The sequence below is a fragment of the Pholcus phalangioides genome, unplaced genomic scaffold (genome assembly GCF_987345545.1).
Source record: "Pholcus phalangioides strain wild (caught in Gottingen) unplaced genomic scaffold, Ppha-v1.0 ptg000016l_1, whole genome shotgun sequence".
Classification (NCBI taxonomy): domain Eukaryota; kingdom Metazoa; phylum Arthropoda; class Arachnida; order Araneae; family Pholcidae; genus Pholcus; species Pholcus phalangioides.
This window is the reverse complement of record NW_028301609.1, coordinates 5,781,304-5,796,860: the sequence shown is the minus strand read 5'-3', so window position 1 is coordinate 5,796,860 and position 15,557 is coordinate 5,781,304. Positions and strand designations below refer to the sequence as shown.

General features: G+C 36.3%; 1 protein-coding gene across 1 annotated transcript; it reads right to left on the bottom strand.

The window, feature by feature from the left end:
• Window positions 1-497: 497 nt before the first annotated feature.
• Oda (Ornithine decarboxylase antizyme) lies at window positions 498-12,361 on the bottom strand. The gene is made up of 5 exons (XM_089245879.1): window positions 12,200-12,361; window positions 6,208-6,362; window positions 5,958-6,118; window positions 2,910-2,992; window positions 498-1,553 (listed from the first exon to the last, which is right to left on the bottom strand). The coding sequence occupies exons 3-5, from the start codon at window positions 5,999-6,001 to the stop codon at window positions 1,438-1,440; spliced, it is 243 nt and encodes an 80-aa protein (XP_089102005.1). The 5' UTR covers window positions 6,002-6,118; window positions 6,208-6,362; window positions 12,200-12,361; the 3' UTR covers window positions 498-1,437.
• Between the last annotated feature and the right edge of the window lie 3,196 nt (window positions 12,362-15,557).

Genomic DNA, 15,557 nt, shown 5'->3' with positions numbered 1-15,557 from the left:
CTCTCCACACTGTTCTAATGCTCCGAAATTTTTCTGAAAGACAAAAGGGAAAGTTTTGTTATGCATAATCATTTTGCGAAACGAAGTCATTTGCGCATCATTGTCTCAACCTACCAGGCAGGATGGTCCTCTACGTGTCTTTATAACTCGGGTCGCTTGATCGGGGATATGATGTATTTAACTAAAATCACATCTCTCCGATGTTTCAATACAAAGCAAATTTCTGCTTTTGGTTATGCCGACTGTACAACTAGATTAGAAAAATTTTGATTAAGTCTTAAACATCGAGAGAAAACCATGATGCTATCAACGTTTCGACCATAAGTTCCTGGAACACGGGTTATTTTCATGGCATTGTTTAAGGTTATTCAGATTTTTTAGGGCACCATCCAGGCCTTGATTATAACCCCTTCTAATACAACTCAAGGCTATTGCAAATTTCTTCCGAATAAAACAGATCCGAGATAAGAATTATATTACACAAGCACTCACAGACATTAACATTTTCATGAATGTTTATTGAAGCAAGAAAACACTTCACAATCAATTCTGTACCAAAAAAGGGGGAAGGGAAATCAAATACATTACACCACGTACCTAACTATCTAAATTACACAAGGATAAAATTTTGTTTAGATACACTTAAACTCACAACTGGAATGAACATAATATTCACAGTCCACATCGATATTCCATTTTTTTTTAATGTGTTCAGCTACATAAATACAAAAGACATCTCCAAAGAACAGGGGCCCCTCAACAGTTTTTTTTTTTTTTACTTCTTTTAAACATTCAAGTTTCCAATATGCTTTGGTCCCCTAAAAAATCTACATAAATGACCGAAAAATCAAAATTATACATAGATATATATTTCAAAGCAAACATTGAAAATGCTTCCGCATACTGTCAAATAATAAATGCGCATTACTTAATTAGTATATATATTTTCATAAATGCCTTATGAGCATGAAAAACTACATACAATGCAAACCCGATAACATGAAATAAAAACCAAATTAAACGTTGAAAGCATTAAAAAAGGAAAACATTTCAGCAAATGAAAAAGGGGAAAAAAAATTGAATCAACAATGCCACCAATCTGTTGAATATATCTTTTGTAAGTGCCACCTAACATTGATATCAATACAGCAAAACGAAAAATCAATTCTACAATCGCCACAAAAGTGCAGTTCAATTACGAAGCATCACTAACATTGATAAACATATAGAGCAGAGTACGATTAATGAATTTAGAAAAGAAAAAAAGTGGCACAATCATATATATATTATAAGCCGAAGTACTTTGGAGAGAGAATACTAGCGGTGCGAGACATTTAAGAGAGTTCCCTGTAATTCTTATACAAGATGTAATAAAATCTCCAGGAGGAGAGTGGGAAGAGGCGACATTCCCATTCGATCAATCTTGCATTCCGTTGCTCACTCGTACACGAAAACCATGCACAACATGTCTTCGCCAAGGCTCGCTGGCGACAATTCATGGCCAGGTGAAAGCATGACGAATCCCAAGAACATGAATGTTCGAACCAAGACAGCTACAAGAAATAAAATTTAGATGAAATGCAATATATATGACTACATTTTTTATAAGAGTTTAAAATGAGTTTATATGAGTTATTTCTCAGCCACCTCGTTGGGCATTTTGCCTGTTGTGTTGTATTTGTATTTATAAAGCCTGTCAAATAGAAATTGTGATACACTTCAACAGAAAAAATCCAGAATCTTACTCAGACCAGAAAACCCATCAGACTCAATTGCCGAAACAATACAAGTGTATTGCTCAAAAGAAAATGGTCTCCGCACAAAGCTTTATATAAAAGCCAATTCAAAACTACTGACTCTTAGTAAAATATAGGTGGGCTCATTGGGTGATACCACGTCAGTGTTTGGTGATGGGGATATGATGGGTATGCATTCGCTGTGTTATACATAAGCTATTCTAAACAATTATTTCTTAAAGTTTGATTTATCATTGTTTTTAATATTGGTACATGGATGCCTACTAGATATTCCAGTCTGAATTTAACGGTTTTTTTTACATTTCTGAAGCATCAGATTACAGGGCTCATAAGGGTTGCCACCCTTGATGAGCCCATTAGCATTTTTAGGCTTCTTATATACTCTGACCAAGACTTTTTTTTAGATTTCACTCAGTTCTCACATGCAAACCCAAACAATATTTTTACAATTCGAAAGTTTCATTACACATGCAGTTTCTGCTTTCGGTACAAAGAAAATACCAGAAAAGCTCTCGCAAAACCCCAAGGTACCATGCAACACCAGTTGGGAATATACTTGTTACAATGTTCAATCTTTTCACCTGCGGACCAGTGAAAATAATTGAACAATTTTGCAGTGCTGAAAACAGGACAATTCAGACCTGCAGATAGACAAGATCGATAAAACCAATACAGAGACCATATATATAGTTGCCACTTGTAGAGAATTAGAAAGGTTTTGTACTGATCCTTTGTTTTTCAAAAATAAGAAACGAGGATCAGTACAATGTGTGTAAGGATGAATAAAATTAGATTTTTTCTTTGCAACAAAAAACGTAATTAGGCCCGATTAAATAACCACAACATTCAAAAGTTTAATGAAATGATATTATAAATGAAAATAATTTAACTTTATTCTATTAAAAGTAAATCAAATATCACATGAAAAAAAAGATCCTAAATATTTAATTTACTTTATTACAGCGTGTTCTGGAACAAAGTTCCATGGAGAGATTTGAGACTGTTGGGGAATGCGGAGGTGGGGGGGTCCGTGGCATTCATTTCATTAGCACAGGGAGTGGGATGGTCTTGCTTTCACAAAAAGGTTCATGTAACACAGAAGGTTTAGAATCCTCGCCCTACTGAGAAATGTTAAAATAAAATGAAAATTACCTCTATCCGGTCGTTTCTTATCAAAAGATACGATGACATGAGTGCATTCCAGTTCTTCTGCAAACTCGAGCAATGACAGGAAACTAGAAATAAATATTCAATTCATAAATCTTACTATACAATCAAATCCACTTTTACCAAATACCGTTATAACGGGGAAAAAAAATCTCGTTTTAAACACTTTTCCAACCTCCCAGATAAGTTATCTTATTTATACATAGGAACTACGGAAAAACTTTGAATTTCTTTATAACAAAATTTCATTATAACGAAGCGATTTCTCCGGACTTCTTTATAATGGGATTCGACTATTTTAAAAAAGTTATCTAATACCATAATGTGAAGCAAAAGTACTTGCACAACTAGTGATTTATCTAAATACAGTGATACCTCAGCTAACAAAGTTTGTTCTGGAATCACATTCATAAACCACACACAAGATGAGATTTCCCCATAAATTTTCAGGTAAACTTATAATTCCAGTTACGGCCAAAAAGGAAGTTTTATAAAAAGACTAAGAAGCACTATAGAAAAGACAAACTGGCTGAGAAACTAACAATTTTACAATTTAAATTCTGAATTTTCTCATTAACATTCTGAAACTACCCCTTTCATTAGTTTGTTTTATTCAATTTCCTTATAATTTTACTTGACATTTTTTCATCAATATTAAATTCTTAATGAATCCTGAATCATAATTTTAACCAAATGAAAATGGTTCGGAGTTATTTTTTTAATTCTTATTTTTCATTGTTTTTTTAATGGCATTTTTTATTTAGATATTTGCTTGTACATATAGGACAGATCAGATTTCTAAAGCAGTGAAAATTAGATAAAACCTTATCCTATACGCAAGTAAATAACATACACACATCTATGTCAAATAAAACATTTCTTCGCCAAAGTCTATATTTGATAGTCAAAGTAGAAATATCACAAGATCTTTTATATCAGAAAAATACATAAGCCGAGATATCAAAATAAGGTCTCTCAAAATACAGACAAGTGTTTCCTTCATAATTTTTGATAAATTAAAATACATAAGTTCTCACAGCTAATGCTTAAGTGGTCTATTGTGTATTATCACTCATTGTGTGTGTTGATCTCCAAAAAACAAGACATTAAACTAAAACTTTCAAGCAAATTTAAGAAAAGTCAGTAAAATTTAAAAGTGGTCAAATTTTGTCACACAACCTCCTTTTTCTACAAGATTTCAAAATAACTAAAAATCAAAGAAATCCAGAAAACAAACTGAAAACATAGGTATCTTAAACTCCTTCATTTATCATTTGATAACAAATCTAGTAAAGGTGACTTAAACAGATATTGAATAGATGTTTCAGAACAATCTCAAGTACATAACACAAGAACCACTATCCCTTATCTGAATATAAAAACACACATAACTACATTTACATCCCTTATCTTTGTTTACGGAAAACTCTTATCAGGTTTGAACATTGGCAGAACAATACACAATGGAGAAATCCAGAAGATTTAGGTAGAAAAACATACGATTCAGATTTGAAATTCTGGAGACAAAAATATAAAAATCTGTTAAAAGTCGTCAACACATTTATGCCCAATACCAAAATCAGATTGAAATCGTCAAATTAAACTTAAATGTCAATACTATTATGATGGCGAAACTAACTTTACCCGACCTGAAAATAAAATATATACAAAATAAGAAACAAAAAGGACAAAGTGAAAAACTTATTTTGGCTTCAAAAACTGTAAATTCAGATTTATGGAAGTGGTAAAAATCAAATTTTTATATTCATTCATAAAAACTAGCACATTTTGCATTTATCACATCTATTTCTTAAATAAGAAAAATTATGTACCTTTACTATGTCAAGTACTAAGTATGGCACACCACACACAAAGCAAGCCCAGCCATACAAAAAAAATTTATACATTGCTACCCAGGCCTGAAATTAGCCAATTTACGACGGGGCTGGCCACTTCACAAATTGGCCAATTTCATTAAATACTGACCGGCCAATGTATGATTTCGAACATTGTTAACTGCCCGACCAAGGTGGCTAGCGATCCCTGCCAAAGTCAGATAACAATGGGATCAAGTTAGCATATTTTTCATGATTATATCCATGTTAATTATGGCAACCCATCAAACTATGGTTATAATGCAATCATTTTTTGCGAAAGTTTGATATGGAAAAACTTTTTATATAGTTTTTCCTCTCAAATTTCACTTTTTCCCTCGTCACAGCAAATCCAATACAGATACTATATATAGTTATGTATCAGACGTTGGCAATTGAAAAAATTTAGTTCCTACCAGGCAGTCTTACATCAGCATATCAAGCTTTGGCCAGGGATCTGGCCAGCGATTTTGTAAAATGGCAGAAAAGTTAATCATTTCTGCAATTCAGATTAGCCGCTGTAGTGGTCGGCTGAAGTTGGTTTTCTGTGGTTCCCAAATATACATAATTAACATACATTAATATAACGATCCCCTTGTAGAGTTGTTATATTGAAAGTAAAACACATACGATAGTTCTGTGAAGACATCTGGGACTTATCCAACCAGTTGTAATGGAATGGTTGCTATAACTAATGTCGACTACATATTGGATAGATATGATTTAAAAAGATGTACAATAAACTGAGAAACCAAATTTTCTGGGTTCTCCGGGTTAGATTACCAGGAGACAAATTCATTAGAAGTTTTACAGAGGAATACGGACGAGGTGCATGTCTGGTTCAGTAATAGGAGACAAATCACTTTCTAAATATTTTTTTTGGCATAACATCCAGAAAATTAAATTTTTTGGTATTTTTTGGGCTGACTAAACATCTCTTAAATACTTCCAAAACAGAATATGCCGAAATATGACATACATCGCATAACAATCTGGAAGAATTTCAAGACATTATAGGAGATATTTTTGATATTTTTACCACAGAATATTTACAGTCAGTCGAAGACTCATTGCAGAATGCAAAACATCCTGCTTTAAGGACTTAATACATGCAATACATAGGCCTATTAACAAAAAAATTACAAGAAAATGATCTTACGCATCCCTGGATCCTTCTGGCAAAGCTCCGTCCGGCACTTTCATGCAAAGTTTCTTCTTATACAGCACTGCGCACCACTCAATGTATTTGTGCTCAGTCAGACGGAACTCGAACACCAACGCCACAGGTTCTTGATTCGATTGCTTCGTCACATCTTCCCACTTGAAAAATAAGAACATTTTTCATTTACATCTCTAGTTCCCTGAATCAGATTCACTTCTTCACCACAAAGAAAATACAAGATATGTACCTTGACAGGAATGGCCCTGTTGACAGGGGGCTCTTTAAATTTCCCCACACCGCTGCCCTCTGCATTTAATAGCAACACATTGGCGGCATGGGGCTCATCAGGAACACCACAGAGACCCTGTACCGATGGATATGGAATAACGACGGGGCATCATACTGAAATATAAAAAGTAAACAATTAGCACCCATAAAAACTTAAATCTATTCACAGAAATAAAAACTCTCCAAGATTCGTTACAGCAAGAACAAGCCGAACAAACATAGGACTAGCTAGTTCAGAAAAACAAAATCAAGTTTGGAGGTGTTTGAAACTGAATAGGACTTAATATAACCTATTACACAAACTGCGACAACAAGGTTCGAATGTTTGTATCCAGGTTTGAATGCTGTTGAGCAGTGGTAGTCAACAAAAGTTCAGATTTTATGGTTTTCTGACTTACAAGAATAAGGTCCCAAGGTGTTTAAAAAATGAAAAATTCAAAACTCTTTCTCAAAAAATAAAATCCTTGCATTTACTGTACTAAATCAATGCATTTCACCTGTCTCAAAATGATTTTTGGAAAACTTCTCGAAAAGTCCAATGACAGTAAAAAAAAAACACTTTCCTTTTATACAAATCTGGTTTTTCTCCAAAAGTGAAAAAGAAACAAAGGATTACCGTATATACTCGTGTATAAGAGTTTTTGTGGAAAAATGTGTTCCCTCAGTGGGGGGGGGGGGGGGGGGTCTGGCTTATACTCTGGACAGATTTTGATGAGAAAATATCGACCCACACAATCAGTAGTCATTTTTTATAACAGTGTTTGAGAAACCAGCATTCTTGGTATGGGATATGTTCAAACTTCACAGAACCGATAATGTCAAAGCCGAGGAAAAGAAATCAAAAACATCATTGCCGTTGATACGAGGTGGGCTAACGTCAATTGTATACAGCCTTTAGATGCGAGCATCAACAAGCCTCTCAAAGACTATTTGAAGAAATATGTGGATCGAATGGATGAGTTCCAATCAGGGTTTACGCTGGATAAAAAATTCCTTTTGCAAAAAAACTAAAACAGGGGGAAAAAGCTTTAGCAAAATACTACAATGCTAATGTAATGATTGATGGTTGGATGTCTAGTCGTTTTGTACCTCCTGTAAGCATTTTTGCAAAAGTGACTACTGCTTCTTTCGCATTTTGCGAATACTACAGTAGCTTAAACCCTGATTCCAATGTTACAGAAACTACAAAACGTGGTGCCTTGAAGAAATCTGACATTGGCCTAGTGTACCAATGGATGCACGAGGCATGGAATTCTGTTTCCGCCGATCCTTCAAAAAAGTGTTGCATCAGCAAAGCGATGGACGGAACTGAAAATGATATCTTCTTTGAAAGTGACAATGGCGATGACAGCCTAGATCATAGTCTCCCAAACTTTTTGTTCTATCGCCCCCTTCATCGCAAATTTTTCCTCTCATTGCCCCCCCAACTCAAATAAACCCATAGGATCCTATGTTAAATCAGTAGGTTCTATCTCCCCCTTGGACCATTCCATCACCCACCAGAGGGCAATACTGCCCACTTTGGGAAACACTGGCCTAGATGATAAAAACGAACATGCCACACCACCTATAATGATCTGGTGGATTATGATGAGCTTGGAGACTCAGAAGAAACGAATTAAAATGTTCGAATCGTTTTCTATTGTAAGCAAGCTATTTATTTTCCATGAAAATATAATTGTTTTTCTCTAAAATGCAGATTTTTCGGGGTCGGCTTATACACGAGTATATATGGTACTTAATAAAACACACTGTGTTGATGGGTGTCGTCAATCGTGGGTGGATACTATAATTGACAGGAGATAGATGGCTTGCTCAGTGATGAATCAGATCTGGTGGTTCACTCGAATTTCAATGAATCTGAGAACAATGTTGAAGATGCAAGGTGAGAATATTCTCGTGGATGTAAAAATTAAAGAATATTCATTTTTTTTAATAATTTTATTTACATTATAAAACAGTTTTCATTGCCTGATGCAATTAAGACAAAGCTATTTTTGGCATAATCCCCCCAATGACAACTTTTAGTTAGAGAATATTCTCCTGGTCATGTGACGAGAGGTTTTAGAAGTTTATGAAGATTTTTTAAGGTTTTAATCTAATCAAAGGTTTCTGAAAAGTTATTTAAAATTAGATAAATTTTCAGAAATTATTTCAAAGTAAAGGGTAAAACACAAAGTTGATTGACAAAGGAGGCTATTCATATACAATCACCTTCATTCTAAGAAAAAAGAACTTTTTTCAATGTATATATATATATGCTTAAAAAAGTTCACCCCCAAAACAGAATATGCCGAAATGTGCTATGTACGTCGCAGAACAATCTGGAAGTAAAAAAAAAAAAAAAAAAAGACATGTATAAGCGAGTTTTTTCTGCAGAACATTCAGTCAGCTGAGGGCTCATTACAGAACATCAAAACATTCTGCTTTGGGGTGTATCACTCGCATTTCTCTACAAGTTGTACAATTCAGCCATGTTGGTTTCATTTTCTTGCTTTTAAACTTTGAATATTGAAGTTTAAAACCCATAAATATTAGTCTTCTGGACAGGAAGAGAGGAATATTCTCTCGAAAAAAGACTATAAATTACCAGAGAATATTCTTACCATAAAATAAAAATTATTCTCTAGTTACTTAGAGATTTACTGTAATACATGTTATTACAAATATTCTTGAGTAATCTCTGGAAGGACTACTATTATAAGTTACTGAAGAATATTCTCAGAGGAGAATATTCGAAAATACTCTCTGGAAGGACTTACAAATAACTTGAGAATAATTATTTTTAATGAGTGATTCCCTAGTGATTTGTAAAAGTAACCCTGCCAGAACATGGAATGTCAAATAAACGAGACTACTGTATCAGGAGATACTCTTATTATTTTAAATCATGTATCTGGTATAAAGATGTTATATTTTTCATCATCCTCTTTGTCCAAGAATGTGTCGTTTGTTTTATCGCCAGTTTTTAATTTCAACAGCCACAGTGCCATAACAGCCATTTTTTTTTATCGATAAATAGGTAATTTTTTACTTTTGCAAGAAAGACACTTGGCGACCTCTCATCATGCTTACTAACATTTTTCTCTTCAAAGAAAAAAGAACTTAAAAGAAAAAGAAACCTAGCTCACAGGTGCATAACTTAAGAGTGTAAGGTCACTTCATTGCTTTGAAATGTCACTGGCCATTAAATTGAATAATCTAAAACTGCCATAGGTCATTCAGGTGATCTGGAAATGTATTGCAGTCCACTTGATTGGCCCAGAAATGTGGCAGGTCATTAGAGTGACCTATAAATATGTCACATGTGACTCAAGTAATCTATAAATTTGTAATAGGGCCTTTAAAATGACCTGGGAATATACCACATTCTTCTTTAGTGATCTAACTGCCATTCTACAGCCACTTAAGTGCTCTAGAACTGTGCCACGAGTTACTCAACTGATCCATAAATATGTTGAGATTCGATCAGGGGTTATCTGGAACAAGGTGAAAGTCACTTAAGTGACCTGAAAATCAGCTGTGAGCAGAGTAGTTTCATCCGGACATGGTAAAGTATTTACTGGTAAATATTGTGGTAATAACCTTGAATAAACAATTTTTTATAAACTAATGATTTAACCAGTCAACTGTCCAATTAATTTCTCCGAGCATTACCTGCAGTACCCTTTTTTTTAAAGATGCGCACGCTTTTCTTTTTTTTTTCTTTTTCCTTGGAAGTTTGAAATATTAAAATATTTTTTTATAGCATGTTTTCTATAGCTCGAATGTGTACAGACTTAATACGACACCCCAAAAGTGAGAGGGGTCATAATGTCCTGTGACTAAAAGAAATGCTGTTGATGGATTTGTGTGGAGCCATAGTAGTTAAACCTTTGCTAAAAGATAAGTAATAAAACAGATGCATCTTCGCAAGGAAATCTGAAATCGAAAAAAAAAAACGATGGGGATGCAGCTTTACAAAACATGACAAAAGTAAGTAATCTCAGACCTTGAAATACAATTGTTCAACTCCATCTAGTGACGAGATAATAAAGTAAGATGGCAGTACATGTGTAACAAATTATTTTGTCATATATATGTGAAAAAGACAGAAGTCTACATCTGCAAATGCCGTTGTAGGCACCACCATTATGTATGGTAGTGACAGCAATTGCCGTCGCAACCACTTGACTGGTGAAAAAGACAGAAAAGCCTGTACGACAGCGAATGCTGTTATAACCATTTGACTGGTTAATAGTCATTTAAATCATTTTCAAATTGTGCTGTAGGTCACACAAGTGATGTGGAACTGTACAGCAGGTCACAATTTTTACAGCCGTTTTTTCCCATCAAAAGTCTCCCATGTTTTGACTAATCATTTTCCTCTTTAATATTTTTCTATGAGACTAGTTTTTTCAGGTTTACGCCACTGACAAGCTCTTTTACTCTTCCTCTCGCTTCACAAATCCAAAACATAATCTTTATCTCAGCCATCTTCAAGAGTTTTGGCTTTATAGAGTTAAGTTATCTGTTCGCGCGATAGGAACCAAGAGACTGCTTACATCAATGAGTGACAGAGCCATTGTCCTAAGGGGCTCTGGTGTATCCAGAGTATAATCATTTATTAAGCTTGAACAATACAGTCCCGTTTCAAATACCATTATAGAGAATCTCATTTTAATGAACACTTTCTAATTTCCCGACAAGCTTACATGGAAACAGGGTTTAAGCTACAGTCGCATTTTTCGAAAAATACAAAAGAAAATCTTAGAATGCAAAAGTAATAGCCACTTTTGCAAAAATTCATACAGGAGATATGGAACGAGTAGACATCCAGCATCCAACCATCAATCATTACATTAGCATGAAGCATTTTACTAAAGCTTTTCTCCCCATTTTTGTTTTTTCGTGAAAGGAATTTATCTAGCTGCATGGAAACAATGTAAAAACCAGAAAATCCTTTAACAAAGTGATTTTTTCCAGTCCATTTGAGTTAGTTATAACGGGGGATTCGACATTATGTATATACACATGCCCAATGTTGCCAGTAACCAAGCATAAAATTTATGATCGAAAAATGATAGGTATAATGAATAGGTTATAAAGCACAATCAAGATCTGTTCAAGTGCTACTTAGTTCATTTTTGAACTAAAGTTTAAGGGTCGTGGGTCACAACAGATCACTCCGAGGACCACATTTGACCAGGGGACCATAGGCAGAGCCTATATGCTGTAGCCATTCCGAAAGTTGCTCATTCTCATACCAATTCAGTGGTTCTTGAATAGGAATCAGGGGTCCATGGAGAGGAGGAAAAATTCACTTATTTTACATCATTCTGCGCCAAATATTCCGTGAAGGGTGTCCATGGACTTTATTTTACTGGCACAAAAGCCCCCCCCCCCCCACCGATAATGGTAAACATCATCGACCCATTGTGTGGGCGATTTCCCTCCCATCTCTTTCATATTTACATTTTCGATTCAGATCGCTTTTGTTTACAAACAATCCCTCAAAAGGATTTAAAATGATTAATTATCTTTACTCACGAATTCTAAAGTTCCTCACACGGATAAATTTCGAGAAAACTGATTTTTTTAAAATCCAATTTACATAAGGGGGAGGGGGGGGGGAAGGAAAGAAAAATTTTATCGTTAACACAAAAAACTACACCTACAGGAAATTGGGACATGACTGTGACGTCACGCGCATAAATTTCAGGGATTTCATTGGGTCAATTATTGGGGATAAAACTCCGAACAGAGATAAAATTCGAGGATTTCGATTGGGAAAAAATGAACAAACAGGAGGCAAATATTAGTGTTAAAAAAAAAAACAACAAATCGATATTGTGAAATGAGAGAAGTGATGAAAGAGGGGAAAGAAAAGGCGACCTTCGAGAAAAGTCAGCTGACACAAGAGATTCACGTACTAGAAGGGGGAGAAAGCGAATCGAAAATTAATAACTCACCAACACTCAGATAAACTACTACTTATGGCTGGCATAGTCTCTAATAACTCAAAAATACTCTCGGTAGTATTACTAACAGCGTTATTGCGATTTTGCGAATTCAAAGGCGTAGACTCAAGTCTAACACTCATCACGGCCAAACGATATCCCAAGGAAATGAAGACGAAGGCGAAAGAGCTCCAGATATTTATAGATTACTCTCACCGTGGCATTGACGTCATCCGTCTGCTCTTGCAGCGCTACCTAGCGGTTTTGCTCTTTGTTATTCGTTTTTTTTTGTTAATTGATTGTGTATGTTACTGATTAGCTTTTTTATTTTTTTTTGACGAGAAAAAAGTTTTGGCAGGTCTTTATTCAGAGATATTTGCAACAACAAGTTTTGAAGACAAATATAAAAGAAAAAAGTATTTGTCTTCAAAACGGAGATGTTAATGAATTTCATTACAGCTGACCATATGACCCGTAATTCACGGGACTTTTTCTATTTTCTTTCACTGTGATATCGGCCAAAAAACGCTTGAAGAATATATATAGTCAACTCCCAGTTTACGAACTAATGATGGTTTGCGAACAATTCGGTTTACGAACTAATCTTGGTTTGCGAACAATCAGTGCATTTTTCTTTTTGGGGTTGTGGCGGTGGGTCCACCTCTGGGATTCCTTGGGGGATTGGCTGCTTTCCAACACACTATACGTGCGGAGCCTTGTTTGACTGGAGGAGCCCTTTTTACATAATTTTTATGGCAGAACCTTGTAGGCCTGTCTTATTTACTTATCTATCAAATTTATTGATTCATTTCATGTTCCCCCTAGTCGCCGCGGAGCCCCTGAGAGCTGCACACGGAGCACCGGTTGAGAAACACTTAGGTTAGAGGTTCCATAGGAATAGTAACGTGGAAGTGTGTCTGGTTTTTCAGGTTTCAGGAACAATCAGTGCGTCTTAACGCATGGGCCCACCATAGGCGGTGATAGACTTGGAGGTCTGGGGGGGGGGCAAGGTCATTATTGCTGGGGGGCACGATGATGATGTCGGTTTACATATACATATATACATTAGATCAGTCGACTCCACCTTTGATGCACGCCCCCCCCCCGTATCTCCGTCCATGGGGCCCACCCGGGCCTGAAGAGAAGAGGGGGCCACACAAAAAACAGAACCAGTTGAAATTTTCGAAAATTGGCCAGGTAGGGCCTCAGAAAAATTACTTGGCCCGGGGGCCCATGACGCTCTAAAGACGGTCCTGTAAACAATTTGGTTTACGAACAGGGAAACTCTTATTCAGCCAGGGCCGAACTTTAAGTTAACTAAAGTTGTGTATCACTCTTTACCGGCGATTATTCATAATTCCCAAACAAAGTCTGACAAATATAGAAAAATTTATGGCCTTTCTTCTCTTTATTAAAACAATTAACTATTTCCCCCCCCCCGTACATGATACGCCACTATCTACTCTATAATATACAATCAAAAACTCGAAAAGGGCCCGTTTCTAAGCAACGAAAATTAATGTCGATTTTATGTAACGAAAGTCGGTGACGTTTTTTGAGTGACGGAAATCAGTTACGTTTTTGTGTTACGGAAGTCGGTTACGATTTTGGGTCGAGTTTTCATTTAACTCCTGAACACATACGGGAACCGCTTGACCTGTAGGGACCAAGTTTTATGCCCAGAGGTATGTTTACATCACCTGTGCTCCCAATTCACAGGGTCCGGGTACCCAGGGCGGGGCATTGGACAGATCTCTTCATGGGGAAATTTGTCGAGGATGAATACTTGCTTCTCATTGCGCATTGTGCTGTATTGCTTATTGTGGCACTGCAAAAATAATGGTGCATTACTGATTTGCAGTGCATTGCATATCGTAGTGCATCGCGTGCTGTATTGCTCATTGTAATGCAGCGTTTAATGCATATTGTGGTGCATTGAGTACTATTGTGCTTTGCTTATTGCGATGCATTGCGTACTATTGTGCTTTGCTTATTGCGATGCATTGCGTACTATTGTGCTTTGCTTATTGCGATGCATTGCGTACTATTGTGCTTTGCTTATTGCGATGCATTGCGTACTATTGTGCTTTGCTTATTGCGATGCATCGCATACTATGCTGCATTGCTTATTTGTGGGGTACAATATTACTGATTACGCACATTACTGATTGTGATACTTTACGTGTTGTAGTGCACTGAGTGCTGCAGGTAAAAGTGTGAAATCTGTGCCCCTTCTGGTCCAGCGCCCGGGGCAGCAGACCAGCATGCTCTCCCCCCTAGTTGCGATCCTGATTGCTTATTTTAATGCAGTGCTTGTGGCTTATTATGGCTCATTGCGTATTATGGTACTTTGCTTATTGCGATGCAGTTGCTCATTGTGGTGCATTGTAAATATTGGTCAATTGTGCATTGCGTATTTCAGTGATTCACGTGCCATATTGCTATTTCTAATGCAGTGCTTATGGTGTATTGTGGTTCATTGCGTATTGTGATGCACTGCATAATGTGGTGCATTGCCGATGGTGGAATATTGCGTATTGTGCTGCATTGCTTAATGTGGTGCACTGAGTATAGTGGTACATTGCTTATTCCGGTTCTTTGAATATGGTAGTACAATAATTATTGTGCTGTATTGCCTACGGTGGCGCATTGCTTATTGCACTGAATCGCCGATAGTGGTGCATTGCGTATTATGTTGAATTGCTTATTGTAGTACATTGCAAATAATGGTACATTGCTGATTGTGGTGCATTGCGCTTTGCAGCGTATTGCGTGATGTATTGCTTATTGTAATACAGTGCTTTTTGCGTATATTATGGTGTTTCGCTTATTGCGATACATCGCGTATGCGTGCATTACATTCTGTTGTATTGCGGTGCACTGCAAATAGTGGTACATTACTATTTTTGTGCATCGCGTGCTGTATTGTTTATTACGGTGCTTTGCTTATTGTGACGCATCGCGTATTGTACTCTACTGCATATTGTTATGTATTGTGGTGCATCGCGTGCTGTATTGCTTATTGTAATGCAGTGCGTATTGTTTATTGTGGTGCATTGCTGATTGTTATACATTATAGTGCATCGCGTGCTATATTTCTCATTGCAATGCAGAGCTTATTGTGGTTCATTGCGTATGGCTGTATTGCTTATTGTGGTGCACTGATGGGCGCGTAGCCCAGGTCGATAAGATATTCGCCTAAAGTACCAAAGGATGTTCAGAGGTGTCGCGAGTCCGATACTTGGTTCGTCCTTGTCAGAAAAATTTCCTGACTCAACAAAAACGTTGACAAGACCACAGGAAAAAATTGCTACCGCAAGGAGCCCCCTCGATGAGTATAAAAAACAAGCCTGTCGTTCGGAATCGGCAA